Source organism: Sciurus carolinensis, chromosome 7 (assembly GCF_902686445.1).
Source record: "Sciurus carolinensis chromosome 7, mSciCar1.2, whole genome shotgun sequence".
Taxonomy (NCBI): Eukaryota; Metazoa; Chordata; class Mammalia; order Rodentia; family Sciuridae; genus Sciurus; species Sciurus carolinensis.
In genome coordinates this window covers 133417480-133445063 of record NC_062219.1, presented here as the reverse complement: position 1 = coordinate 133445063, position 27584 = coordinate 133417480, and the positions used below count along the sequence as shown (strand labels likewise).

At 38.0% G+C, this 27584-nt stretch overlaps 1 protein-coding gene across 3 annotated transcripts in view; it reads left to right on the top strand.

The window, feature by feature from the left end:
- Positions 1–27584, top strand: part of Gmds (GDP-mannose 4,6-dehydratase) — a 604350-nt gene that overhangs the window by 93742 nt on the left and 483024 nt on the right. For all 3 annotated transcript variants that reach the window (XM_047558608.1, XM_047558605.1, XM_047558607.1), the window contains one exon: positions 23075–23119. In XM_047558608.1, coding sequence (XP_047414564.1) covers positions 23075–23119 — 45 coding nt within the window. The remainder of the gene's footprint in view (positions 1–23074; positions 23120–27584) is intronic.

Here is a 27584-nt window from a genome sequence, read left to right as displayed (position 1 = left end):
TGTTGAATCACTGAATAGATCCATTAACTGGAGGTTTTCACACTACAAATCTGAATTTACCACATTCGGCTTAGTCACACCAGCATTTAATTTATTTTGGATCAGCCCTTCTAGCAAGGAACTTAAGGTTTTACTACTCTAAAAATGCTTTTGAAAAGTTATTTACCCTCTTGCTCACTCAACATCTGACAAATATGTGAAAGTGCTTCCAGGAATAGTAAAAATGTGTTTCCAAACACTGGACTGAAACAGAGAGTTCAGTTCTATGGCAGGGGTGCCCCACTTTGAGAATATCTAGAATATAACAACCTTTATAGAGGATTTTACACAGGATTCTTTTAAATAAGGAATACTAACATATTTCAAATGTGAGTCAATATGTAAATATTTTGTTAAGACAACTTGTCAGCAACACATCTATTTCATTATGCATAAAATTGAACTACTTTTAGTTTCTGAGTTGCTGAATTATCTAATATGCTCAGGGGAATTGTCCTAAGTTTAAAACATTTATTAGACGTGGATACATTTTAATATTCTTCTGGAGAATCTTAGAGAAAAGTCCTATGTTTTGCAAAATTATCTGCTTTGTAAGGATCTCATCAAAAAACGGAACCCTACCAAAAGTACAACATTGTTGCTGTTGTCACTTGATGGATAGTAATGGTGAATGGGCCAGGAGGGGAGGGACAAATTGATAAATGTAGGGGATCCAGAATGATGATCTGGGAATGATGCAGAGGTTTCCAGTATCTTAAAGCCAGTTTAGAGATAATTAATGCCAAGGTTTCAAAATTATAGCAGTCTGATGTCTAGGTCTTTCTTCCACATTTGGAATATTATCAAAATATACTTTTGGACCAAGTCACTGGAAACTTAAGTTCAGAGTCTCAAGCATCTCTTCTGGGCTAGCAACCAATGTCACGTACCACTAAAATTAGGGACTCTGAACATGTGTGTGTGAGTGAGGGGAAGCTGGTGTTGGTTTTCTACTCCTGGCAGAGTCTGCTGTGTCAGAGGTTTAAATGATTACCATTTTGATTATCTTCATGATTCATTTCAGACCTTCACTTTGGCCAACCAGTAACTTTTTTTTTTTTTTTTTTGTTATTAGATTTCACCAAAACCAGTTTTCTGAATAGAACTATTTTTCTCTTCATTCCAAAGTACTGCCTTTGGCTCTAAAATATCATTAAGAAAGTAGACATTTTAAGATGAAGAAAAAACTGGATAAGTTTAGGTCAAGCGTGACTCTCATTTTCTTTTGCCTTTGGTCCCAGTGTCAGTTAATGGTATGCCAGATCAATGACTTGCTCTCAAGAGGCTTCACCCTCAGACATACTGTTCCCTTTACCAAGAAGCTTTCTTTCCTCTTCTCTAGTAATTAAGTTCCTTTATGTCTTCAAAAGGTTGGCTTAGAATTCATCTTTCAGAATACTTTCTTTGCAAGATTTTACCCGAGAGTTAACTTTATTTCTGAGTTCCACATTGGGGTAAATGAACTACTTATTGTACAAACATTACAGTAGTGAAAAGCATTCTGAGGAATGAAGATAGTTCATCAGACCCTTGCAGGAGCCTATGGTTTAGTTGAAGAATCAAGAAATCCAGAATCCATATTATAGCATTCTGAGGAATGAAGATAGTTCATCAGACCCTTGCAGGAGCCTATGGTTTAGTTGAAGAATCAAGAAATCCAGAATCCATATTATAAAGTCATTTGAGGTGGAGCATTTAAAAAAACTGTGCTTGTGTAGGAATGTAGAACAAGAAATGAACTACAGTAGATTTTGTAAAGGAGCCATTAAGCTTGACCTTTTCAGATATTATTATAGAAATGTAGAGCTTTAGAGCTTCAGGTGCCATTAGAGATTATGTAATTTAAATTCCAGTGTTATATAACCAGAGGTTGTTTATTGGATTTGTTCATATGAGTATTCTGTTATTATCAGAAACTCAAAATGTTCAATACTAAGTATCATCTTTTCCCTTTTCTTGTCTCATAACTGATGATGTTGTCTGTCTTTTATATATTCACTGTCACCACGCCTCCTTGAGAAACTTAATTACCTTTATGTCTCTTGAGGCTGTATCCTACATCTTATTTCAATGCTGGAAAATAGTTGACTAGTATCTTGTAAAGTGATTTTGCCAATTTATAGTTGACTAGTATCTTGTAAAGTGATTTTGCCAATTTATAGTCCCACCAACAGTATACAAGCAGATATCTTGCACATTTTTGATTTTGGTAAATGTTTGAATTTGGCTAATCTAGTGGGTATAAAATATTATCTAATGGTGGTTGTAATTTGCATTTCCATGATCGCTAACAAAATGAGTATATTAATTCATTTTTTGTTGGTATAACAAAATACCAGAAGCTTGGTATTAATAAACAAAATTAAGTTCATTTAGCTCACAAATTTGGAGGCTAAAAGTTCAGGATGGGTAGCCTCATTTATTTGGCCTTGGATGAAGACTCCCTTGACTGGGTCACAACATGGATGAAAAATGGAGGGAACGGCTCTATGCGGAAGGGGGTCAAGCATGTGGGAGAGCCTTGCTGCATAACAGCCCGGGCTTGAAGGTTGTGTTAAGTCACTCTATGGGACCAGTTTTAATCCCTTCCAAGGGCATCACTACCAATAACTTTCCACTCCCTTTCCACCAGGCTCCACCTTAAAGGTCAACCATCTCTCAGTACAATCACACTAAGGACCAAGTTTCTGGCATGTGAACCCTTGGGAAACACACTCACATCTAAACCAAAGCAGTGAACATCTTTTCTCTTCTTCCTTTCCTTCCTTCCTCCGTCCCTCCCTCTCTCTCTCTGTGGATTGAACTCAGGACATCATGCATGCTAGGGAATCACTCAATGACTGAGCTGCACCACTGGTCCAGAATAGATATTCTTATGATTACTGGCAGTTTGTGTTTCATCTTCTAAAACATACCTGCTTATGAATTTATAAGTATTTCTTTTGAGTCATTTTTGAAATGTTTTTATTAATCCATTATAGTCATACATAATATTGTGGTTCATTTTGACATAATTGCACTTGCAAGGAATATAATTTGCTCTGCGTCAGTTCCCACTACTTCCTCTTTCCTTCCCCTGCTCCCTCCCACTTCCTTCTCCCTGTACTCCACTGGTCTTTTTTAAAATGGGTGCTTCATAGGTATACATAAAGATGAAATTTCCTGTGGTATATTCATTATGTACATAGTAAAAGAGGGCAGCAGGGGGAATCACCTGCAAATAGAAGGGAGATCAGTGGAGTAGAGGGAGGAAATAGAAGGACAGCGAAGAGAGATGGGAAAAGGGAGGAATGAAGGGATGAATTTTTTTTTTTTTGAAAATGATACTTGGGACTTCCATGACTATCTGGGTACTAAATGTTTCTATTGTATATGTGCTTATTAGACTATACTCAGTAAATCCCTGAGAAATTGGGCTGAAATGCAGACCTGTTCATGCTAATTGGCATTATGCACCTAACAAAATTGATGATTCTTGCCCTGCCCTTGAAGCGCTGGTGCTGCCCTCATTTTTGTCCTTGTCTGCTGTGTTCTCTCAGGTTCCTGGCTCCATAACATCAAGACACTTGAGCTAACTGGGCTGGCTAGGGTGCCTTTCTATGGGCCATGCCCTTTGCTTGGAAAGACCTTCTGCTTCCCACTTTTGCTTTCATACTCCATTCAGATACCACCTTCTTTATAAATCCTTTTCTGTTCTTTCAAGTGTTCACTGTGACCCCACTTCACTGAACTTTGTGCCTACTCTGGTGTCACACCATCCCTGTCTGTTCTGGGTACCCAGCAGGCACAATTGTTGAAGGCTTGAATTCAGGTAGTCTGGTGTTGTGTGTGTGTGTGTGTGTGTGTGTGAGTGTGTGTGTGTGTGTGTGTGTGTGTGTGTGTTTTAAAAACATTTCTGGCTGAGAAGAGACTTTCTTGCCTAGAGCAAGTCACTCAGAAGGACTCAGCTTGGATATGAAACTAACCAGTCTAGAGCCATGCTGTTCTGTCTGCTCTTTTCACCTCAGGAGTCCATATTCCTCTGCCTTGATCTATAGATACTAACCTGTACCAATAGATACTACCCTGACAGCCCTAAGTCCACCACATATTCACACTAACTGGTCCTAAGCTGTTCACCATGCCTGCCTTGTCCTTCCTGGAAACCAGTTAAGGCTCTGTTCTGGACTCTCCCCTCTCTGCTGTCCCTTCTGCCTCTGACCACTCCACAACCTCCTCATCTGTAGGACCTGGGCCTCTCCTGCATCTCCTCTTGTGACCACACCTGACTGACCATCACCTAGAATAACACAAAGCATCTGGTTTCACAACCTCACTTTGCCTCTTTGTAGCTGTGCAGACTGACTTTACCTCCTCAAGACTCCTGTTCCAAATCCTTAGAACTGGAATAATCATGGGATACTACCTGTGAGGTCATTTTGAGACTAATGCTTATAAGACATTTTAGCCAATGCTGCCTGGGATAAATATTACCTGTTCATTTGGTGTTACTGCTGCTGTTACTGTGTCTGCTAGTGGACATGCCGCTCATCTACTGCACTGCACCTAGAATGCCTGCTGACTAGGTGTGACATGTGAGTGAACAAATGAATGAAAAAATAAAAATGGCAGGGAAGAATTGGAGCCAGGGCTTAAAATGCTCACATTAAAATGTTTGTTTTATTTGATTAGGGTTTTGGGAATAGAGGTGATAGTTAATAGAGAGCTCTGAATCCTTTACTAAAAAGTTTTGATTATTCACATAGGCCTGTGATTTCTAAACAGTGGTTAAAAAGCCCTGGAGTAACTGGAGATACCTAAGTTAAGAAGCTGGGGGCAGGGGTATATCACTGGAGTGGGAGGGCCAAATGTGTCCTTGTCCAAATCCTTCACAGCTCCCTCACCTGATTGTCAGATAATTCATTAATAATCCCTTGCATTTTTTGGATTGCTACTTAAGAATCATCGGAAAAGGAATTTAGATGGAGGCAAAACAAAGAGATAACCTTTGGAGTAGGCAGTGGGAATCTGCTTGAATTTCAATCAGGAGTAACACAGCCCATTTACCCAACTGAGCTGGGTGAATGGCAGCCTGGATGCTAGACGGTAGGAAGACCCAGTGCATTGCTCAGACGAAGTGGGTAGAGCACATAGAGAGGAAGTGCAAGAGTGAGTCTGAGAAGCACTGTAGGGGTGGAGAGACCCTCTTGGAGTCCTTAATCGACAGTGTGGGAGACACTTTGGAAACCCTTTGGGATTCCATGTTTGAAGACAAGGAGGCACTGACAGTGAGAGCACTGTTTTACATTTCAGATATCATCAGTCAGGGCATTGGTATGTCTGTTGGAGACCTAGGACCTGCAATATTAAAAATTCAAGGGCATTGAATTTTAATTTTTGGAGCAAATATGTATTGCACACTGATAAACAGATGACAGTGGACTGGGTTGTGATTAGCAAAGAAGTCACAGTCTAGTCATGGATCCTGTAGTCCAGAAAGGAAGGTAAATAGTCCATTGTCACTGATTCAGGTCAAAACATTGCCTACTGACATTGTGACAATAACTCTGAAGGAAAAGAACTGTTTTGAGTGCTCATAATAGCAGGGGTCTAACTTGGACTGGAGCAGAAGGAAAGAATTTCTGAGGAAGTGATGGTTGAACCAGCATCTAGAATTATAGGAGTTACACTGACTGAGTACACCAAGGACAGGGGCAGCCAGAAGGGTTAAGGGGGAAGGAGGAGCCTGCATCAAGCTTAGGAAGCGCAGATTATGGACACCAAACAAGACCAGTGTGGCAGACAGAACCCTAGGGAGGGCTGGGTCATCCTCAGACCTGTTGGTTCCTGACAGTAAATTAGAGGTACAAAGAGTAGAATCTCTTTCTTCTCAACGGCTCTCCACATGCCATCACCTCACCTGGCCTATTGATGACCACTCCTAATTCTTTTGGGTCCTATGTTAGTCTGCGGGGGCTGCCTTACTAGGTACCACAGATTGTGTTGGTAGTTAACACATTTATCATTTCACTGTTTAGAAGGTTGGAATTCTGAGATCAAGGTGGACAGGTTTGGTTCTGAGGCAGTGAGGGAGAGTCTGTTCCAGTTCTTTCTTGTAGCTTCTGGAGGTTTGCTGGCAATCAGTGGCATTCCTTGGCTTGTGAAATGTACTCCTAATTCCTGCCTTCATGTTCACCCGCACTCTCAGTATCCAAATTTTCCCTTTTTCTAAGTATACCAGACATACTGGATTAGAGGCCCACCTTACTCCAGCATGACCTCATCTTAACTAATTTTTTTCTGTAGCAACCCTATTTCCAAATAAGGTCATGTCCAGAATTAGGTACTAGGGAGTTAGGACCTCAGCATACAAACTTGGGGGTACAAAATTCAATGTAAACAGGTTCTCTTTTAGCCTGACCTGTTTTTTTTTTTTTTTTTTTTTTGTAATAGTCCCTTCTAATATGAGCACAAATCTACTCCCCTTTGTCTTAGGCTTAGGGTTGAAAACATAAAATTGAAACTGGCTTGTAGTAAACGTGCAGTGAAATTTAGATAATAAGTTCTTTGTTCAAGTGCCATACTTTACCTCCACTTTATAAGCAAATACAAGTGCCTATTGTTGGGCATTAACCTATTAGACAGTTGCTGCCAAATGAATATTAGTAGCCTGAAACTAGTGGGACTCAAACTTATGCTATAGGAGGGGGATTGGTGAGGGAGAGGGAGACAAAACTACAGGGGTGGGGTTGAGAAAGAGAGAAGTGAGAGAGAGACAGAATGTGAATGAGGGAGTACATACAACCACAACCAAACCCAGACTTCCTGGCATGTCATTAGTGTTTGCAGAAGGTGCAGAGCCAGCAGCCTTGGAGACTATGGTGCCACAGTGTGTGGCTGCTGGCTCTTTGTGGTCAGAAGCCCAGTATTTAGAAAGTGGCTTCCAGCCTAACTGGTCACTCTTCCTTTCCATCCTGTGGCTTCCCAAGTCAGGGGACTTATTGTCAATGCAAATAAACAGTTTTTGCATGGGGTTATTTCCCCCTCCCTCTGTACTTCTCCCTGCTCAGAATCCACATTCTACTACAGGGCAGTGTTAGCAGTTTAATGAAGGCTTAAGTTGAGCTTGTGGGTACCCTTTGTAGGCTACCAGCCATTCTGGTGGGTTAGTGCCTGTGGTGCAAAGATTTTTCAATATTTTGAAGTTCACCCTTACTTTAACACAGTATTTTAAAAATTCATTTATTATTCCAGTTCTACTTGTGGGTATGACAAACAGGTCTATGTCAGTTAGTTCAGGTAATGGAATCTGGGAGTTGGAGAAAGCATATCAGTTTTCAGAGCCACCTGTCTACCTGGGGTGGATTTTCTCTTCCTGTGACATTAGTGACTTGCCTTCTAGTCTCCACCGAATATCCAGATCCACAAGGGTTGCTCTGCTAAGCCTGTGGACAGCTTCTTGTTGACCCATTATGCCCCCCTTGACTCTTTCAGTTTTGGCTTCTGTTGAACCCATCCTCTTCTTTTTTTCTGGTACATTTCAGCCCTTCACTTACTTAGAGATATTGGTACTTTGTTTACCCTTTGAATATTATTCTCTAGGAGCAACACTTCTTTCCTGTCATTTCTCACTTGTCACCCTGAAGCCTCTTCAGTTTGTTGGTATCCTTCAGGACATGTAGAACTTCCTAGAGGAGGTGATTCCATTGGTCTTGGGTGTAGCGCTGTTACCTGAGGTGGCTAGCTCAGATGCTCACGTTGTATATCCCACAGCAGTAGCTTCTATCCCTTTGAAACCACCCCACATCCATGGTCACAGGGCCTTGTCCTGAATGGTGAACTTACTGCAGCATTTCTCAAAAACCTTTAATAGGTCTGCATTGGTGTTTGAATAGAGTTCAGACTTACTAATCTGAATTACGTGCTTTCTAGAATGTACCTTGGCTTAGAATTTCTCAGTTTGTTTGAGGAACACTAAGTACTAGGTCTGCCAGATGCTAACAGGTACTGACTTGGGAGTCTGTCATTAAATAAATTGAGGAGGGACTGGGGATATAGCTTCATATATAGCTTCATGGTATAGAGCTTGCTTAGCATTCATTTAGTGAGGCTCTTGGTTCAATCCCCAGCAACTGCTCTCTTTAAAAAAAAAAAAAAAGGAGAAGATTACTCTATTAGATTTGCCACTTGCTGATTTGCTAGGCTTTGTATAAAGTTGTGGGGTTTTGTTTGTTTTATTTTTTTTTGGTTGTTGTTTTTTCTTTTTTAATTTGAGATAGGTTCTCACCGTCTTGATCAGGTAGGCCTCAAATTAACAATCCTCCTGCCTTAGCTCCCAAGTAGCTGGGTTGTAGGCACACACCACTGTACCTGGCTTGAATATAGGATCTGAAAAAGTTCATAGTAACTGTATTAGTTTCCTGTGGCTGCTGAAACAAATCATTGCAAACAGAAAGGATTTGTCTTCTCATAGCCTGGAAGTCTAAAGTCCAGGTCTAGGTCAGCAGGCCTACATTCCCTCAGAGACTCTAGGGGCATCTGTTCCTTCCTTTTTCCAGCTCCTGGTTCCTGTTGGCATCCCTTGATTTGTGACCTCATTGCAATCTCTGCTTCCCTGGTCACATGATCTCCTCTTCTGTGTGGAATCCTACCACCTCTTTCATAAGGATGTTTGAGATCGCCTTTAGAGCCTACTCAGATAATCCAGATAATCTTTCCTGGATTTAATCCAGGAAATCTTTTCTTAATTTAGTCATATCTGCCAAGACTATTTTTCAATATATGGTAACAGTCACAGTTTCCAGTGATTGGGACATGGCCATCTTAGGGGACCATTAAGTTTGCCGTAGTCACTAAAAAGCTTATCACCTTTATTTCTTTATGACTAAGCAGTTCTTTGCTCACAGTTCACACACCTGTTCCTCCCTGCCCTCAGCTGCTTATCCTGTTCGTATGTGACAGTTATCTGTGACTATTCAGTTCATGTCTTTTCTCTTTTTCTACCATGTTTTCCTATGGGGCCTGACCTTCTTTTAATTTCAGAGTTGTTCATATTTTTAAACACACTGCGCACCTCTTGTGCCATCTGTCATTAAACTCTGTGTCTTTGTTGAACTTTTGACAGTTTGAAATAGTGGGGAGGAATCTCTGGGGTCACACTGGGCATAAATCCTGGTTTCCCAGTAAATGACTGAATGACTGGACAAGTCGCATAATTCCTTTTGCCTCAGTTTCATTGTCTGTGACATGGGGATAATTATAGTAAATATTCTGAGAGTATGTAAAGTTGTGAGAATTGCATAAGCTAGTCCACATAAATACTTGAGGACAGAGCCTACCACTATATTGTCTAAACATGGTAACCATGAGCCACACGTGGTTATCAAGTAATTAAAATGTGACTGCCGTAAGTGAGGTACTGAATTTTTAAAACAGAAGCAATGAAAAAATTATATTTCTGTTAAAATCATAGCTTTCTTGTTTTGGAAGACAACATTAGCCTTTAGTGTATTTCATACTATAAACATTGCACTGATCTTTTTTGTGTTAACTGATTTATTCTTGTTGGTGTTAACTAATCTGGGTATCTGTTTTTTTCTGTATTCTAACATTGTAGTGTTTATTTGGATATTTTATGCACATAGCATAAGTTTTAATGAGCATGAACATTATGATTGGCAATTAAATTGAAATGTTTATTATTTCAAAAATATTAAATTATTATGAACACTTTTTTTGTTGCAAAGTAAATATCTTTTTAAAAATTTGTTCTAATTAGTTATACGTGGCAGCAGAACACATTTCAACTCATTGTACACAATAGAACACAACTTTTCATTTCTCTGTACATGATTTAGAGTCACACCATTCATGCAATCATACGTGTCTATAGGGTGATAATGTTAATCTCATTCTACCATCTTTCCCATCCCCACACCCTTTTCCCTCCCCTCACTCCCCTCTGCACAATCCAGAGTTCCTCCCTTCTTCCCTAGTCTCCCCGACCCCAATCAGCATCCACATTATTAGGGAAAACATTTGCCCTTTGTGTTTTGGGGATTGGCTTATTTCGGTTTGCATGATATTCTCCAGCTGCATCCATTTACCCACAAATGCCATAATTTCATTCTTCTTTAAGACTGAGTAGTATTCCGTTATGTGTGTGTATGTATGTATGTATGTGTGTGTGTATATATATATATATATATATATATATATCACATTTTCTTTATCCATTCATCTGTTGGAGGGCATCTAGGTTGGTTCCATAGTTTAGCTATTGTGAATTGAGCTGCTATAAACATTGATGTGACTGCATCATGATAGTATGCCGATTTTAAGTCCTTTGGGTATAAACTGAGGAGTGGGATAGCTGGGTCAAATGATGGTTCTGTTCCAATTTTTCTGAGGAATCTCCATACTGTTTTCCATAGTGGTTGTACCAATTTGCAACTCCACCAGCAATGTATGAGTGTACCTTTCCCCCCCACATCCTTGTTAACACTTACTTTTGCTTGTATTCTTTAAAAAATTTTTTTTTTGTTTTCAGTTGACCTTTATTTTATTCATTCATTTATATGCAGTGCTGAGGATCAAACCCAGGGCCTCACACATGCCAGACAAGTGTTCTACCACTGAGCCACAACACCAGCCTGCTTGTTATCATTCTGACTGGAGTAAGATGAAATCTTAGTTTTGATTTACATTTTTCTAATTACTAGAGATGTTGAACATTTTTTCAAATATCTGTTGATTGCTTGTATATCTTCTATGAAGTGTCTGTTCAGTTCCTTAGCCCATTTATTGATTGGGTTAATTGTTGTTTTGGTGTTAAGTTTTTTCAGTTCTTTGTATATCCTGGAGAGTAATGCTCTATCTGAGGTGCATGGAGTAAAGATTTTCTCCCATTCTGTAGGCTTTCTCTTCACATTATTGATTGTTTCCTTTGCTGAGAAGAAACTTTTTAGTTTGAATCCATCCCATTTTTTGATTCTTGATTTTACTTCTTGTGCTTTAGGAGTCTTGTTAAGGAAGTTAGATTCTAAGCCAAAATGGTGAAGATTTGGGCCTGCTTTTTTCTTCTGTTAGGCACAGGATCTCTGGGCTAGTTCCTAGGTCTTCGATCCACTTTGAGTTGAGTGTCTTGCTGGGTGAGAAATAGAGGTTTAATTTCATTTTGTTATATGGATATCCAATTTTCCCAGCACCATTTGTTGAAGAAGCTATCTTTTCTCCAATGTGTGTTTTTAGTGCCTTTGTCTAGTATGAGATAACCATATTTTTGTGGGTTTGTCTCTGTGTCTTCTGTTCTGTATTGTTGTCTATGGGTCTGTTTTGGTGCCAGTGCCATGCTGTTTTTGTTATTATAGCTATGTGGTATAGTTTAAGGTCTGGTTTGTGATGCTTCTTGCTTCATTCTTCTTGCTAAGGATTGCTTTTTCTATTCTGAGTTTCTTATTTTTTCCAATGAATTTTGCAATTGCTTTTTCTATTTCTATGAAGAATGACTTTGGGATTTTAATTGGAATTGCATTAAATCTGTATAACACTTTTGGTAGTATGGCCAAATTTTTAAATTTAAAACTCAGGCATACTACTACAGCTACAGAATTGAGTACAAAGGTAGAAACCAGCACTGTGATCAGAGCAGTGAGAACAAAAATAATTTTTGTTTCATGATTTCATAGCATTTACAATTTTCTATGCTGAGAAAAGTTATGTGGAAAAGTAAGTGGAAGAAAAATAAGGTGGGAATTATTAAGAATTTCAACAAATTCATAGTGAATTTGATTAGAAGTTTCCTCTCAAAGGTCAAAAAGGACATTTTTTTGAAATTGGTATTTAATGCTCAACAAATTTTAAACAAAAATTTTTAGTAAAACTTGTAATTTTGACCTACAAGAAAATGGCTTGAATTCATGTACCAAACAAGAAAATATTTTTAGATGGGGATATGGCAAAAAAAATATAGTTACTAAAATTTTAGTAGAAAATTATGAGAAAAAATGAAAGTATAATAAAGAAAAACTTAATGATCTTTAATTAAATCATTCATTGCCTGTAAGACCTTTCTAACCATAAACCATCAGTTCATTTGAAACTTGAAAAATTTCAAGAACTTTTTTTTTTGTATGATACATGATTCACTGTCTAGTTAATACTTTAGATACCCTTTATTTCAAAGGACTTAAAAACTTGTGAAGAGCTGGGTGTGGTGGCGCATGCCCATAATCCCAGAAGTTTGGAAGGCTGACATAGGAGGATCACAAATGAGTTCAAATCAGTCTCAGCAACTTAGGGAGGCCCTAAGCTACTCAAGAGACCCTGGCTCAAAATAAAATACAACAGGGACTGGTGATGTGGCTCAGTGGTAAAGACCCTGGATTCAATCCCTAGTTACCCACCTCCCAAACAAAACAAATGAACAAAAAAAACCTTATAAAGGAGTGTTATAAATTTTTGGCTCAGAATATCAGTGTCATAACCTAGATATTTTTGAATGTTTTACATGTCAAAGAACTTCAGATGATGAAAAAATTTCTTTCTTGTCAGTATTCCAGGTCAAATATTTGCATTTATTAGAATTTTAAAATGAGATGATTTCCTTATTGTTTTATTCCATCATATTCTGAAGCAAACTCTGTAAAATGTTTTATAGATATAGTAGGTAAATTTGTTCAGTCTATGCAAATCCACTGTTTATAGACTTGTTGAGAGAAATGGAAGACAGTGAAGAAAATGATCTTGTGCTCTTTGCTGGCACTCATTGATGGAGCCATGCATGAGTATTACAACTTGTAATATTTACTCCAATATAAGATCTTCTTTTGTTTCTTGAATCAGAAGGAACATTTCCAATTATTCAGTGCTTAACAAGTAAACATGACAATGTGGTTTACATTTTCTCACCCATATAACACTGTTTCGTATGAACTAAATTCAAAACTTTAAGGAATGGAGAACTAATAAGTGATCTTACTAGGCAAGTATGAAAATTTATGTTGAAATTGAAAGTTTTCATAGTTGAAATTAATAATATGATTCAGACATATATCTAGCAAAGTTAATTATAAATACTGTTCAAATAAATCAGCTACAAAAACTTGAAAGGATTTAAAGAATGCTTTGTTGATACTGATAAATTTGGATTTGCTTTGCAGTTTATACAAATGCACCTTTGAATTTGATGTTAATACTAATTTGGCAAAAGTTATTAAGTTTACTTGATCTCAACAGATGTGGTTTTGAAAGTGATGCTCTTTTGCCTCAAAGTCAAATTGGTTATTAAAAAAAAGTAAACCAGTAGTTTTTCCAACTTATGTGAAGATATTTCTGATGAATATTTAAATTTGAATTGAGACATGCCAAAGTATGAAATATTAGGGTTTGAAGACTTTAATACAAAAAAAATGCAAAATATCTTAAGTTTTTATTAACATTGACATGATAATATTGTAGACATGTTGAGTTAAATAATGTATCGTTAAACTTTTTAAAATTTGACAACTGAAAATGTTGAATTATATCTGTGGTGCACCTTATATTTCTGTTGGTCAGGGTTGGCTTAAACCATTACAAATATACAGTGAGTTAATGTTAGTATTAATGTTATTGCTAAAATGATGATTGTGGAAGTGATGTATTGTTCCTTGTTCTCTCACTAGGTTATAAACTCCTGAGGGTAGGAAATTCATTTTATTCATTTTTTTTAGTATTATCTTACCACATATTGCTTTAGATATTATTAGATGTTTTGTCAGTTGATAGATCGCCCAGGATCTGCTTTTAACAATTCAAAGTATACACCCACTTTTTTTTTTTAACCTCGGAATAAGGGTATAGAGAAGCCCCTTTGAGTGAGCCTGCACGCACTCGCGCGCGCGCACACGCACACACGTGCATACACACATGCGCTTGCTCGCATATATTTATTTAGTGTACTTGGTGGAGGGATTCATTTAAGCAATGATTTTATTAGTGGGTTATTGTCAGGGTAATAGCTGATGCTATTTAAATTTGTTATTTTTATGTTAAACTTGACATGAGTTTTTATATAAATTTATTAGTTTAAAAACTGCTGTGTCATCTTATCTTAGCTGAAATATTTTGAATTTGATTGAAGCAGAAGTATTGTAAAAATAACATTGTGTTTAGTATTAGATAAATTGGATTGTATTCTGCAAAGTCCTCTCACTCTGTGACCTTGGACAAGAGATTTAAGCTTTCTGAACTTCAGTTTTCTAATCTGGATATCAAAGGATAGTGTCAGTTATATCACTATGATGTTGTGGAATTTAAGTGAGAAAATTCTCTTAATATACTTAGCAACTATAAGGAATTATAGTAATGTAGATGATGTTAATTTGATAGAAATAATAATAGTTTGAAAAACCTATATACTATAATGTAAAGTTGATTTAACCATACCTATAAAAAGGTGATAGCTTAAATATATAACCCAAATCTTCAAAAATGTGGTCAAATATCACTAATAAGTTTATCAGTAGAAAGAATAGTGGGGAAGCTGAAGCAATGGTTAGGTATTTAAGTATCGTAGGATTAGACCTAAAGGTGTGTGTGGTCAGGGTAGTCTGGTCAGTCTCTTGCTTCTTGCCCTTCTACATTAAACTTAATTAACACTCATCCCTACCTCAGCCTGAGGCTCTGACCAAATGGGGAACTTGGTGCTATGGAGATCAAGATAGGGGTGGTGTCCATTCCCTACGAAAGGACATTATTATCAGTACTATATTTTACCTAGAAAACCCTACCCGTCCTTCCAAAGTTGCTCTTTTTCAGTGGAATCTTGAAAATATTTTCTATCAGTCTCATTGAACACAGATTTAAAGAAATATGTGGTTGAATAAGAGCTAAGCTCCCACTGCTGTTGGTGAAAGAAAGCAAAACTACAAAACAAAAACAAAGCTTTAGCACTGTGGAAATTTAAACTATAATCTTAGTATCTTCACCAAGAGTTTGTTTTCTCCCCGTCTGCTTCTGTATTGGAGGTGAACTATCTAGAAACACCTTGGATTGTACAGCCTGTAGGCAGTGACCCTGGAAGATAGAGTACAAGTATGGTACTTTAAAATTTGTGATTTTCCCTGCCCCTCTGCAATGGACTTGAATATCTTCTCTGTGTGGTAGAACCCCGATGTGCAATAAAGCATAACAAATATGGAGAATGTACTCACCCACAAACCTGAATTTTACCAGCTGAACCTACTACTTGCAAATGCCACATCCCAGTGAAATCAAAATTGTTCTCACTAGGAGCTGTTTGTGTCCATGACTTAAGAGTTTTTCTTACAGTACTCCATCTGCCCCTGTCTGAATATTAGTTAGCATTATTTGCTTTATCATCTGCAATTTCCTGGGTGTATGCTTACAGAATTGTGTTTTACATTCATGTACATACATTTGAATTTCATCTGTCTTTCTGTAGTTTTTAAATTACTTTTGGTGCTGGGGATTCAGCAGGGCCTCACAAGTGTTAGGCAAGTGCTCTACTACTGAACTACCTATCCTAAACCTTACAAATCACAGTTCGTAACTTGCATCTTTCTTTAATGGGATGCAACTCCATAGTTGCAGAGCAGATCTGAACTGCATCTAGGAGCCAATAAATGACGTTTCTGTCATGAATTGAGCATCTTTTAAGAACAAACTTAACTGGATTATGTTAATTAATTGTATACCTGAAAGAAACTGGGTTAAAATCAGAAAGAATATTTGTAAATAAAAGTGTTGCATAACCAACAGTGATATTTTAGCAGCAACCTGTTGAATGTGCAGTAACAGAAGAAAGGTATAGTCATCAATATTTATTTATTTGTATATGACCTTTTCAAAGTCATAAGCAAAAGAACGTTTATTTTGTTCTTTCTGCCTTAGCCAGAACACAAATTATAAAAAGAAATGTATAAGGAAACCTCAATAAATCAGGTAAATACAAAAATTTCATAATTCTCTTTTCAGTACAAAGTTTTTTTCTTCTAAATTTAAAGTATTTCACTGGACAAAGTGTAGCACTGTTTTAGTTAGAGTACCTGCAAAAAATCATTTCCTCTATAAATCACTTGAATGATTAGAACTACGTAATCATGCACTTTGCAAAGAAACAGCCTTTAATTGTATAGAATGTCACTTTGAAAGATAGGAAGGGGAGAGTAAGGGGGAAAGGAACTTGATTTTCAAAATAAGGGCAATTTAAATTTTTATATAGTTAATAGCTATTTACTTTAAAGAGATTATTATTTAAGCATGAAGTTGTTGGTAATATATTGTTAACTTCCCTGCAAATCTATACAGGTCCTTGTCAATGCATTTGGAGCTCTGATTTATAAAAACTTTGAGCTAGTATATTGTTCTAAACTTGAAAGGAGTTATTCACACCAGCACGGAATTGGCCAGTTAGGCAGATCTTTCAAAGGATTTCGATAGGGATATGCTTCTTATATTTCCTCTGTTTTTTTTCCCATCGTTGATTTCATGCTCAAGTGTGTTGATTTATTTATTCAGGGCACTGTGCCATTCAGTATAGAAGAGGTCAGTGTGGTAGTATTTCATAACTTTTCTTTCATCCACAAAGCCTTGCCACCTTCTGTCTATGACTCATGCATCTACTGGCATTCCCTGATAGCAGAATATTTGGTTAGCAGTTACCTGCTTATTATTCTCATCCTGTCCACGTGTGGGTGTGCTGATGCATGTGAAATCTAGAGGTCCCAGCTAGTGTTGAAGCATAATACTATCTAGGCCAGGAAATGCCTGGTTGCCCAGATACTTCTCAGAGCAATAGGGCAGAGACTGAATCTCTTATTTCCTTCCTGTCATCCATTCCATAACACCTATGCCCCAAGCCGGTGTTTGATATTCACTAATCCAGCTTGCCTTCTATTGTTAATACAATCTGTAGGAACCACATTTTATGTTAAAATATCTGCAAACCCATCAGTATAGAGTGCTTGACCCTATTACTGAAGCAAATTACCATATAAATAATTAGAAATGTACTAGTTTAAATCTTGCTCTACAGTGCTGCACTTTGTTAGACATTGGGCAGGTTACTTTAGTTTTGATTTGCCTCCATTTCTACCTCTGTAAAGTGGAGGTAATAGTAATACCAGCTCCATAGGGTTCTCATGAAGATGGATGAATGTGGACCATTTACGGCATGTGTCACATATGTAAAGTACCATGCAAATGCTCACTGTTGTTATTTCTGTCAGCATCATTTCGAGCAACAGTAGGTCACAGGATACTTTTTTCCTCCGAGAGATTAAAAAGACAACACGAATGTCAAGAATGGGGGGAGGGAGAAAAACAATAGGGTTCTAGCTAGAGTAGCTTACATTAAAGGAAACCAGTGGGTACGGTATTCCTTGGGCATACCTTTTTATTTACATGGAGATGAGCTTGTGGCCTTGCCCTTTGTATTTCTTCATGTCTTGTACCACCCTGCACACATGTCATCTGTTAACAAGTGCCTTTGGGTTTACCTTTGAGACTTTACAAACATTTCTGGAACTTTATGTATTGGGGTTTCCCTGTGTTGCCTTTCTCTTAGTCATTTAATTAAAAGTTATCTTTCTATACTTCACCAATAACAGCTTGCCTTCTACCTGCTTGTTTTAAAAACTTTAATCCCATTTTCCTTATAGCATTTGCTAAAATAGTTAAAATAACTAAAATAGTTTATATTGACACTGATATTATTATAAATGCTGGGTTATGCAAATATACTTGGAGTTCAGCTGGTATTTGTTTTCTTCCTACTTCATTAAATTAAGAGTTTACAGTAAACATTTGCTATTTGGAAGAAATATGTATTTCAAACGATGTTGTTATTGAAGTTCTGTTACTGAAAATCTGGTGACCCATTTCAAGTATCAGTTTTTGAGTGGTTTTTTTTTTTGGGAGGTGAAAATGAGGTAATTTTACATATTTTCTAGAAATTTGTAAAAAATAAACCAGTTGGCAAAATATAGCCTATTAGAAAATAGGTAGAGGATATAAACATAATCAGTTCCTAGAAGGAATAATATGTAAGATCACAAACACAAAAACCTTAGTCTTAATACTAGACAAAACATGAAGGGAAAAACCCCATTATGTCATTTTTTTTAACCCTATCATATTGGGAAAAATGTTTTTTGTAGCATATCTTTTTTTTTTGTTTATATTTTTGATAAGTACAAGTACATTGTAACTGACCATGGACACAAAAGCTAACATCCATAACCTTTTGAAACAGCATGTTTTGAGGGAGAGAACTCTGGTAGGGCAATGTGCAGGATGACTGGAGGTTATTAACCTTGTACTCACTGGTCACTGGGAGGTGTGGTGTTTGGCCATAGAACCACTTTCTTTTCCACGTGGTGCATGTGTAGCCACTGAGCGTCTGCTGAGAGGGCTTTTTACCTGGCAAAGAGGGAAGAGGCAGTCACAGTTAAAGAATGCCATAGCTGCTGGGCATAGTCAGTTCTCCATTATTCAGACATGCGTCCTTCTCTGTCAAGAGGCAAATCAAAGGGAGTGCAAGTTGGTTCTTTGGTGACAGTGGTTTTATGGGGAAATAATTTTCATCTTTGAAGACAATATGGGATGGGAGTATTTAAATATTGATGGTGCTCTCATTTCCTTTCTGTCAATTAGTTAAATCACTATTGATCATTATTGACTTTATTCTTGTTTTTCACTCTAGTAATGTTATAGGGTGTCTTACTTAGTTCTTAGGTATAGTCACCAGTTCAACCTCTTCATTGTAGGTGTTTTTAAAGCATTTTTTAGTATACAATTCTGAGGTCTGGGATCCAGAACCTTTTTGTGTGTGTATGCATTCTGCTACTTCCTCAGTGTATGACTGTACACTAAACATTTAACTGTTTTGAGTCTCAATTTCCTGATCTGTAAAGTGAAAGAGTTGGATTAATTAATCCCTGTGGTCTTTTGAATTTAGTGAGTCTGACAGAGATTTTATCCAGTGATTTGTTACAAGCATGAACCAGGTGTAAATACTTTTCCAATATATTCTGCCCCTGGATACGTCACACTCCAGTGGTTAAATCACTGGAAGTTTTTGTTCCGATTGAAAACAGCATCCTCTGTTAATTATTGAGGTATTGAGGTATTTGTAGTTCTTCTAGTAGAGGGATAGAGTCCCTTGATACAATAGTTGAGATTTGCTGTGAAGTTGTTCTTTTTAGAGTAACTAGAACATGGAGAGTTAAAGCGTGGAAGGCTGAGTAAACGAGTGCTTTCTGGTCATAGAGACAGGGCATTCTGTTTCCTGACGCTTGAGATGACCCAAACAAAAAGATTCATTTTATTAGTGGTGCAATTTTTCCATCTTAGTGCTACTTACCTTATCCTGTTCAAGACGCTGCTAAAGGGTGCATACTGAAACATAAATGTGATTTAGCATGCAACTCAGAGGGGCCACCCTCTCTGGGCGCACATGAGAACATTCCCCTTTTCATGAGCTGGGCTATAGGCTCATTCACATTGGAAGAGATAAAAGAAACATTTATGGGCGGGTATGAAGACCAGGCTGTGCTTTTTCCAACCATCTTTGGCCACTAGGAGGGGGAATCTTTCTGTTTCCTTTAGCTTTCTTTCTTTTCTTTTCTTTCTTTCTTTCTCTTTCTTTCTTTCTTCCTTTCTTCCTTCCTTCCTTTCTTTCTTTCTTTCTCACTTTCTTTTTTAAATAGATGTGGAGTTTTAAGTAATTTTCATGTAATAGTTAAAATATGACTTAATTTTTGGGATTATGCTTAATTTTTATGTGACTCCTACTGGGGCATTTCTGAGTACTCCATGGAAGTGAGGGCTCACCCTTCTAACGAATAGAGTGGGTGTCAGGCACACGGAAACCTGACCCTTTGGGCCCGTGGCAGGGGCCTCATCCCTCTGACATATATCTAACCACCAAGTCAAAATACTTCCACCTGATACTGTACCGCCCCACAGGCACGCACATGCCCAGAACTGAGACCTGGGAAATCTCAGGCACTGTATCCCTTCTCTCCTCTGAGCTCTGAGTCTTCTAAAATTACATGACTTTTCTGGGTTTGGGTCACTTGATTAAAACTGGAAGCCCTGTTTAATTCATAAAACACCCCGTAATGGAAAATGACTTAAGTCAAGTTGGTTTGAAAATGAATCCTTTATGGTCTTTTATTATTTTGTTGGGTCTTGACATGTTTTGGTAGTTCCCAGATGGAGCAGAGCAAGTAAGGAGATTATTTCCTAGTTCAAAATAATGAAGGACTTGTATTCTAGGCCTGGTTTTATCTGTAACTAGTGGCGTGTTGTTAGGTAAGTTGGCTAACCTCTTAAGCCTCCATTACCTGAGTTGCCAAATGGCTGCTTACCTTCCTAGTGAGGTTCTTGTGTTTGTAAGACCAAAAAAATATTTCTGTGCCTTGAAAACATTAAAACAATGGTGTTTGCTTAAAATAGTATAACATTTTATGTGACATAGATACCCTTAACCATGTGCAAAAGTAAATTTGAAAGGGTCACAGTTGGGACATTATCTCTTAAATTTAAAAGTTTTCTCTATCAGGAGAATTTATACCAAAGTAATTGTGTCATAATGAACAAATTAGAGATTTAGCTGGCTCTTTCCTTGGTCTTAGAGGAGTCAAGTGTCAGAACTTAATGTTAGTTGCACGTTCTCTGTTGGTATGACATTTTAGCCATTAGTCTGATTGGAGCATTCTCTATCAGCCTGTGCTTCAAGAGGAGGTGGAAACAACCATCCTGCTAGTTCAGAGAACGTCTGTCTGCTCAGATACCCTGTCTCCCCTGGAGGCCCCCAGGGGAGGCCAGCTGGGCTCCCTGGGCAGGAGACCAGGAGCCTGTGCTCGGCTTGTTTCCCACTCATTGTGTAGTATGGGCCCTATCACTGGAGAGGCCTGGCAAGGAAGTGAGGAGGAAGCTAGTGCCATTGCTGGTTCAGAATGTTCCAGTGTGGTTGGAAAGTTTGAGAAGTGGCCTGGGTGAGAAGAACAAGACCTTATTGACAGGGTTCAGTGCTGGCCAGGTCTGTTTCACATCAGCTTTCTAAATAATCACAGCTCTCCCCACCCTAGGGATCCCCTATACCTCTTCTTTTTTTTTTTTTTTTTAAACATCCTGTGCAACTATGGTAGGACACATAGCATTTTCACTTGTTATTCCAGGAGAATTTTGATATGTGGAAAGTGTTGTCTGCTTCTAGACAAGATAACAACAACAAAGTTTCTTACTATGCTTTCCATCCTATTGCCATATTGTTATTCTTATTGCAAATATTTTTCTGCTACCGTGTTTTGTCATTGACTGATTTATGGGAATACTGAAAATTCGAACATTTCTGATGGTAGTGTAGGCTGACCTGGCTTGTTCTGGCCTGAATTGGTCAGCCTAATGAACTGATTTAGTTAAAGTACTGAGTATGTAAAAACCATGCACATCGTAATATTGAGATGAAAAGCCCAAACCCTTTCTCTTCTTCTCCATGTGAGTCTGTAAACCAGAATATTTATGTCAAGAAATCTGAAGAAAATCTGCTGGAGGTTTTAATGAACCACAAAATGTGTCTCTTGTATGCCTCGCCTTGTCATTCTGCCTGAATTTATGCAGGACTTCTGCATTAATGTTGTAAACACTTCCTTGGCAGCCCTGTCATTTTCAGGACCCTTAGGGTGTCTCCAGTTCCAGCTTTAGGTCAAGTCATGATAATCATAAGGTTTGCTTCATTCTTCTTTTTCCTGGATATCTGGTAGGAACTTTTGAAGCCAAAAGGGATATTTTAAGCTTTTTAAAACTGAAAACATCCAAGAAACTTCAAACATCCCCAACTACTTTTGAGGTCACCAATTTCCAGTAGTTGTGGTGTCCCAATTTTGTTAGGTCTGGGTGGGAAGATGGGACTTCATACTGGGGCTTAAGACAGAAGAGCAAATTACAAGATTGATTACAAAATGTGACTTTTTAAAGTGACTCTGGAATGGTGATTTCTCAACTTTTGACCTCTTACTAGTTTAATTAGTTATCTTTCGTACTTTCTTTCCCTGAATGTGGTACAGGAAATAATTAAGTTTACATAGAGATCCTGCTCAGAAATTTTTGAAAGAATTATTAGAATCCAATTGAGAATATCAGTATTTAGTCAAATACTTTTATCCTGAGGTAGGAATTAACTACATGATTGAATATTAATACAAATGAAGTACTTATTTGTGAAAAACTAATATCCTCGCCCTTTGAAAGTTCATTTGTGTGTGTGCTTGCATATATGTGCTGTGGTAATACAGATCTGGTTACATCTACACTCTCCCCACAACACACACACACACACCCCTAAAAACCCTTAAGCCCCTCAATGACTTCCCAGAGCCCTTGGGATGAGCAGCCAACTTTCCCCAGGGCCTGGAGTGCTCCCCTAAAGGCGCTTACTTCTTTCCACTGCCCTGCTGGCCTTCTCCACTCTAATGAGGAGCCTCTTTTTCAGTAATGCCAACACTACACTGGCCTTTTCTTCCCCACCCTTCCCTCTCTCGAAGTCTCCTTTGTCTCCATCTCATCCCTTCTCCAGTGATTCCTTTTTCATACCTCCCTAGGATTTGTCATTTTCCTGCTTTATGTTCCCATAGCAACAAGGCAAATCACAGTTACCTGGAAGGAGTTTATCACAAGGCAATTTACATTGCACACATATTTGCATATTTCATACAGCTTGTCAGTGGCAAATTATAAACCCGAATTCATGTGATTCTGAAATTCTGCATTTTCTTTCTTCACTGTTAGCTACTTCCCTGGATTTCAGTTTCTTCCTTTGTCTTTTATGGAGTACAAATGGATTACTGTCTGGGAAAATGCCCTATGAATAATGGAAGACTGTGTGATGTTTATTGTCTTTATTGGTATTATTTTATTTTGGTTGCCATGATCCTCTATTTTAGTTTAAGAAGACTCTTAAATGCTTTTCTCAAAATTCTTAGTGTGGCCATCTTTCTACACCAGCTACCGTGGGTCTGACACTTCCCAATTTTTCTTCTCTTCCCAGGATGGTTCGTACTTGGCTGAGTTCCTGCTGGAAAAAGGCTATGAGGTGAGTGACTCAGTGGGCTAGCGGGTGGTGGGTTTGCTCAGACACAGGGACCTCATGTTTCCTCTGCTGTGTCCTCCTGATTTTCCACGGAAACTGATAACAAATCAGAATCTAGGGAAGACTGTGCTTCTGGCCTGTGATCCTGCCAGCTCATTGTGCTCTTTATCTACTGGTGAGCACTGGTGGCTCAGCCATTCCACACGTCTCCGATAAAGCCTTAGCCTTTGCAAGCCCAAGCTGTAACATATGAGCACTAATTTATGATGTAATGTGTTACATAAAAAGTCCCACTCACAGTGAAGTCACTGCATTCGGAAATTGCACAAAGCAATAAAAACCAAGCTGATCTTTGGCAAGCATGAATGAGAAATTTACACCTGAAGGTTTTTGCTTTCTAATAGGCAGCCATATATTTTATGGAAGCTGAAACTTTCAGGTTTGCTGCTGCCACTGCTGCTTTGTCATCGTCTTTTTCTTCTTTTCCTTCAACATTTTATCCTTTCTTTAAAAGAAACATAGGTTTCTATGTGAAATTTGATATTGTTCATTGTATACATCTTACTTTTCAGAGACATTTTTTTCAGTTATATACATGTGTATAAGTTCATGCTATGCAGAGAATAAAAACCCACTATGGCCCATATGCTCTAACCTGTTTTGGGAATGTTTGCATTAATGGTTTTGCATTGTCCTTTATTCCAATTGTGGTAATGTTGTATAAAAAAATGTGTAGTTGGAGAAAATGGAGAAACAACAGCATGGAATTGGGCATCTAAATGCCAATAGGGTTTGAAGAAAAGAAAATTAATTTTCTTACTGTAAGTCAGAAACTTTTCTGAGAGCCTTAAGAATTCATAGCAGGTATGTTGTATACCTTCTGTACTCTTGCCTAATAGTTCTACATCTTGTGATATCAAAAGAAGGCATATATAATTATGAAAGTGCATGTGTATGTATGTCCATATGAATAGATTGCTATAATAATTGAGAGTTTAAATAGATCATTTGTTGTTCAAAAGAGTTGTTTCTAGGAAAGGGTTGTTATCTATTTAGTTTAATCTATGCTTTAATAAATATTAAAAGGAGACGTGTGGTAGAGAGATATCCATTGTTCTGTGTTTCAGATGTGTAAGACCTACTGGGAGATGTTTGGTGGCCAATATTATGGTTAAGGCACAAGTGAAACAGGGGAAGGAGCTAGCAGAGCAGTAGTTATATTTTTGCAGAAGGAGGTGGTATGAGAGGAGGGATGCTCCAACTTCATGGGTGTTAAGGACTTTGTTAAAGTGGACATGGAGACTGGGACTAGAGATGAAGTTGTTGGCTATAGGCAGTGTCCATTTTCAGTCTTGAGGACAAGGGGATATGGTTGTGTGCTGTGATAATGGGCTGACTAGTGGCAGGGCCTGGGGCTAGTCTGGAGGTATAAACTTTCACCCTTCTCAGGCTGAAGGACCTGCACACAGTGGTGTTGTTAGTGCTACTGTAAAAGACTGGGAAGGAGACTGGTGTGCAGCGGTGAAGAAATCAACAGATTTCAGAGGATAAGTAGGATGAGAGGTTTGGAAGCACTTAGAGAGTCTGGGACTGCCTAGTGAGTACAAATGTTTTTATGCCATTAGCATTGAAATTCTAAGCACAGATTTGATTCTGGTAGAGAGAGACGATAGAAAGCCCACTTGGCAAATCACAGTTACCTGGGAGGAGTTTATCACAGAAACAGTGATAGGCCGGAGAGGAGACACTTAGGAGTGAGATCCATAAATTGATAGAAGAAAACATGATTGACAATATAGGGAGAAGGTACAGAGCCACAAAGCATAAGAAGAAATAAGTCCTCCACATAGTACAGTGGACATGTGAACTCTATAAAGAAAGTGGGAGTAAAGGGTGTTTATCCGCATTGTATTCTCTTTTAATGGGCTGCTATTGGCAAATTTAAGAGATTGATACGCTTGGAGAATAAGCTGTTGAGAGGAGTCAGATGGTGTTGTAGGCTTTATCTTTTTGTGCGTAGGTCAAAGTAAATTTTGGAGTGATTTTTCACATTGTCTACATTGGAAAATTTTGAGAATTATCAGTTGTAGTCTTTGACCATGAGCAGAAATAGAATTAGTAGATTGAGTGCAGGATGAGAGGGGGATACATTTGTCACATCTGAATCCTGAGGGTCAACTCTGGCAATTTTAGATGAATACAGGCTTCTAACCCTGTGGGTTCCCAAACTTTCTCAGTGGGTTCTCAGTCGTAGATCCCATTAAGATACTGAATTTTGGTTCAGAAGTTTGGAAATTGTCCTTTCTACCTTGTCCCCAGTTATAGCTGATAGTGCTTATCTGTGAACTACAGATAGAGGACCACTGTGAGTAAAGGTTCAAATGAGGTATGGTGACTGGTTTAATTGCAGGTGCCTTAACATATTCTAAATTTGTGGGGACTTTCTTCTCTGAGCTATTTTGAATCTATTCTTTGTAACAGGAATATCACTAAACTTAGAAATACCTGGAAACAGCCTAGTTTGAGGTAGCAAAGTGCAAGCCAGAAACACATAAACACTGTGAAGAGACTTGATGCTGAGACCGAGTTGTTCTTCATAAAGGAAGAGGCATACTGACTGGCTACCAGTGGAAGGTCAACCTGGCATTATGAAGGTGGCTAGTAGAGAAGCAGTCAGGTCTGTGGGGTAGTAATGATGGGGTTGCATAGACGGAGTGTGCAGAATTAGCACAGCACTGTTAACTACACTTCTTTACTTTTTCTGTAGTTAAAAAAAAAAGTACAAAAGGCCTGACTAATCTTAAAGCAAAAACAGACATCTGTGGATGACTTGAAAATGAAGGGCTTATATTAACAGATTGATTAGTAGTGGTTAATTGCCCTGTGTGATCACATAAGCTGTGAGACCTGGCCATTTAATGTGGTCACTGAAATGTATAAATCTGATCATGTTTGTCCCTTGGTATCTACAGGGGATTTGTTCCAGCCACTTTCCCCATACCAAAATCTGAGGATGCTCAAATTCCTTATAGAAAATGGTATAGTGTTTGCAGAGAATCTATACACCTCTTCCCTAATACTTTAAATCATCTCTAGATTTCTTATGATGCCTAATATGATATAAATGCTATGCAAATAATTGTTATATACTGTATTGTTTAGGGAATACTGATAAGGAAAAATGTCTGGGCATGTTCGCTACAGATGCAGTTTTAAAAAAAATTAATTTTCAGTCTGCAGTTGATTGAATCCATGGATGCAGAGCCTATGGATATGGAGGGCTGACTGTATTGCTTTATTATAGTCCATTTCTCACTGAGAAGAGACTTAGTGAGAATTATAGTTTTTATCATTGCTTGTTTTTTGAATTTTACTCAGAATTAAAAAGAAAGGAAAACTTAAAGAGACTGATCCAACACTTGTTAATTCTTGGTTGATATGTGGAGATGTTCTCTTCTAATGAGAAATATAAAGAATCGTCAAGTTTTTGTGGAAAATTATCCTGTGAATACTTTATGGACTTTATTCTTTGCCTTGCTGAAGTGCAGAGGACCATTCTCCTTTTACCCTGTTGACCAACATAGAGCAAGGGAGCTAAACAAGCAACCCACCCACCATGGTAAGGGAGCCCTGAGGCTTAGAACTGGATGTCCTGTCTTAACCCTCCTCTCCCACTTGTTGTCTCTGTGACCTTGATGACCTTGAGCAAGTCAATCAGCCCCTCTAAGACTTTATTTCCTTGTCTATAAATGGGAATGATGAGTATACCTGTCTCTTGAAGTGGTTGTGAAGTTTAGGTGAGAGAGCACATGGATATCTCTTAGTTGTTAGAACTCTGTGGGATGTAAGGGGCTCATTGTGATGGGAGTGATGGATAGAGTCTGATGCTGACAAGCCAATGGACTCATATGGTATAGTGGGCTCCCTTAGTCTACTTTACAAATTAACATTAATGAAAGGCAGGCATGCCATGTTCTCTTGCCTTGGACGCCAGAGTTGTATGCATTCCTCCCCGTCATCAGGGAGGGAGGAGAACTGACAAAAGTGAAATGTTTTATGGAAGTACATTCTAGTTTCAAATACCTTCATAGTACCATTGTTAGCAGATATGCTTTTTCTTGGTTTGCACGGAGAAGAATTAGAGAAATGAAAGACTAAGTCAAACTCCGTAAAAGCTAACATTTATCCAGGAATATTAGAAAAATTATATTAAATAACTTAACACCAATAACAATGTAGTACCACAGAATTTAAAATAAAAAAAATAGGTACATTATGGGTTTCACTTCCAGGAAAGTAACTATAACCACCTCTGCTGAGATAAGAGTATAAAAATAGAAAAGAAATGGGATACAAGGATTGTTCACTTGTTTTCTCTGGGAGGTTATTTGTTTGAGTATGGATCTCCTGTTCTTCTGTTCTTGATCTGAATGAATTCTTGAAACTTTTTTTTTTTTGGCTTATTGAT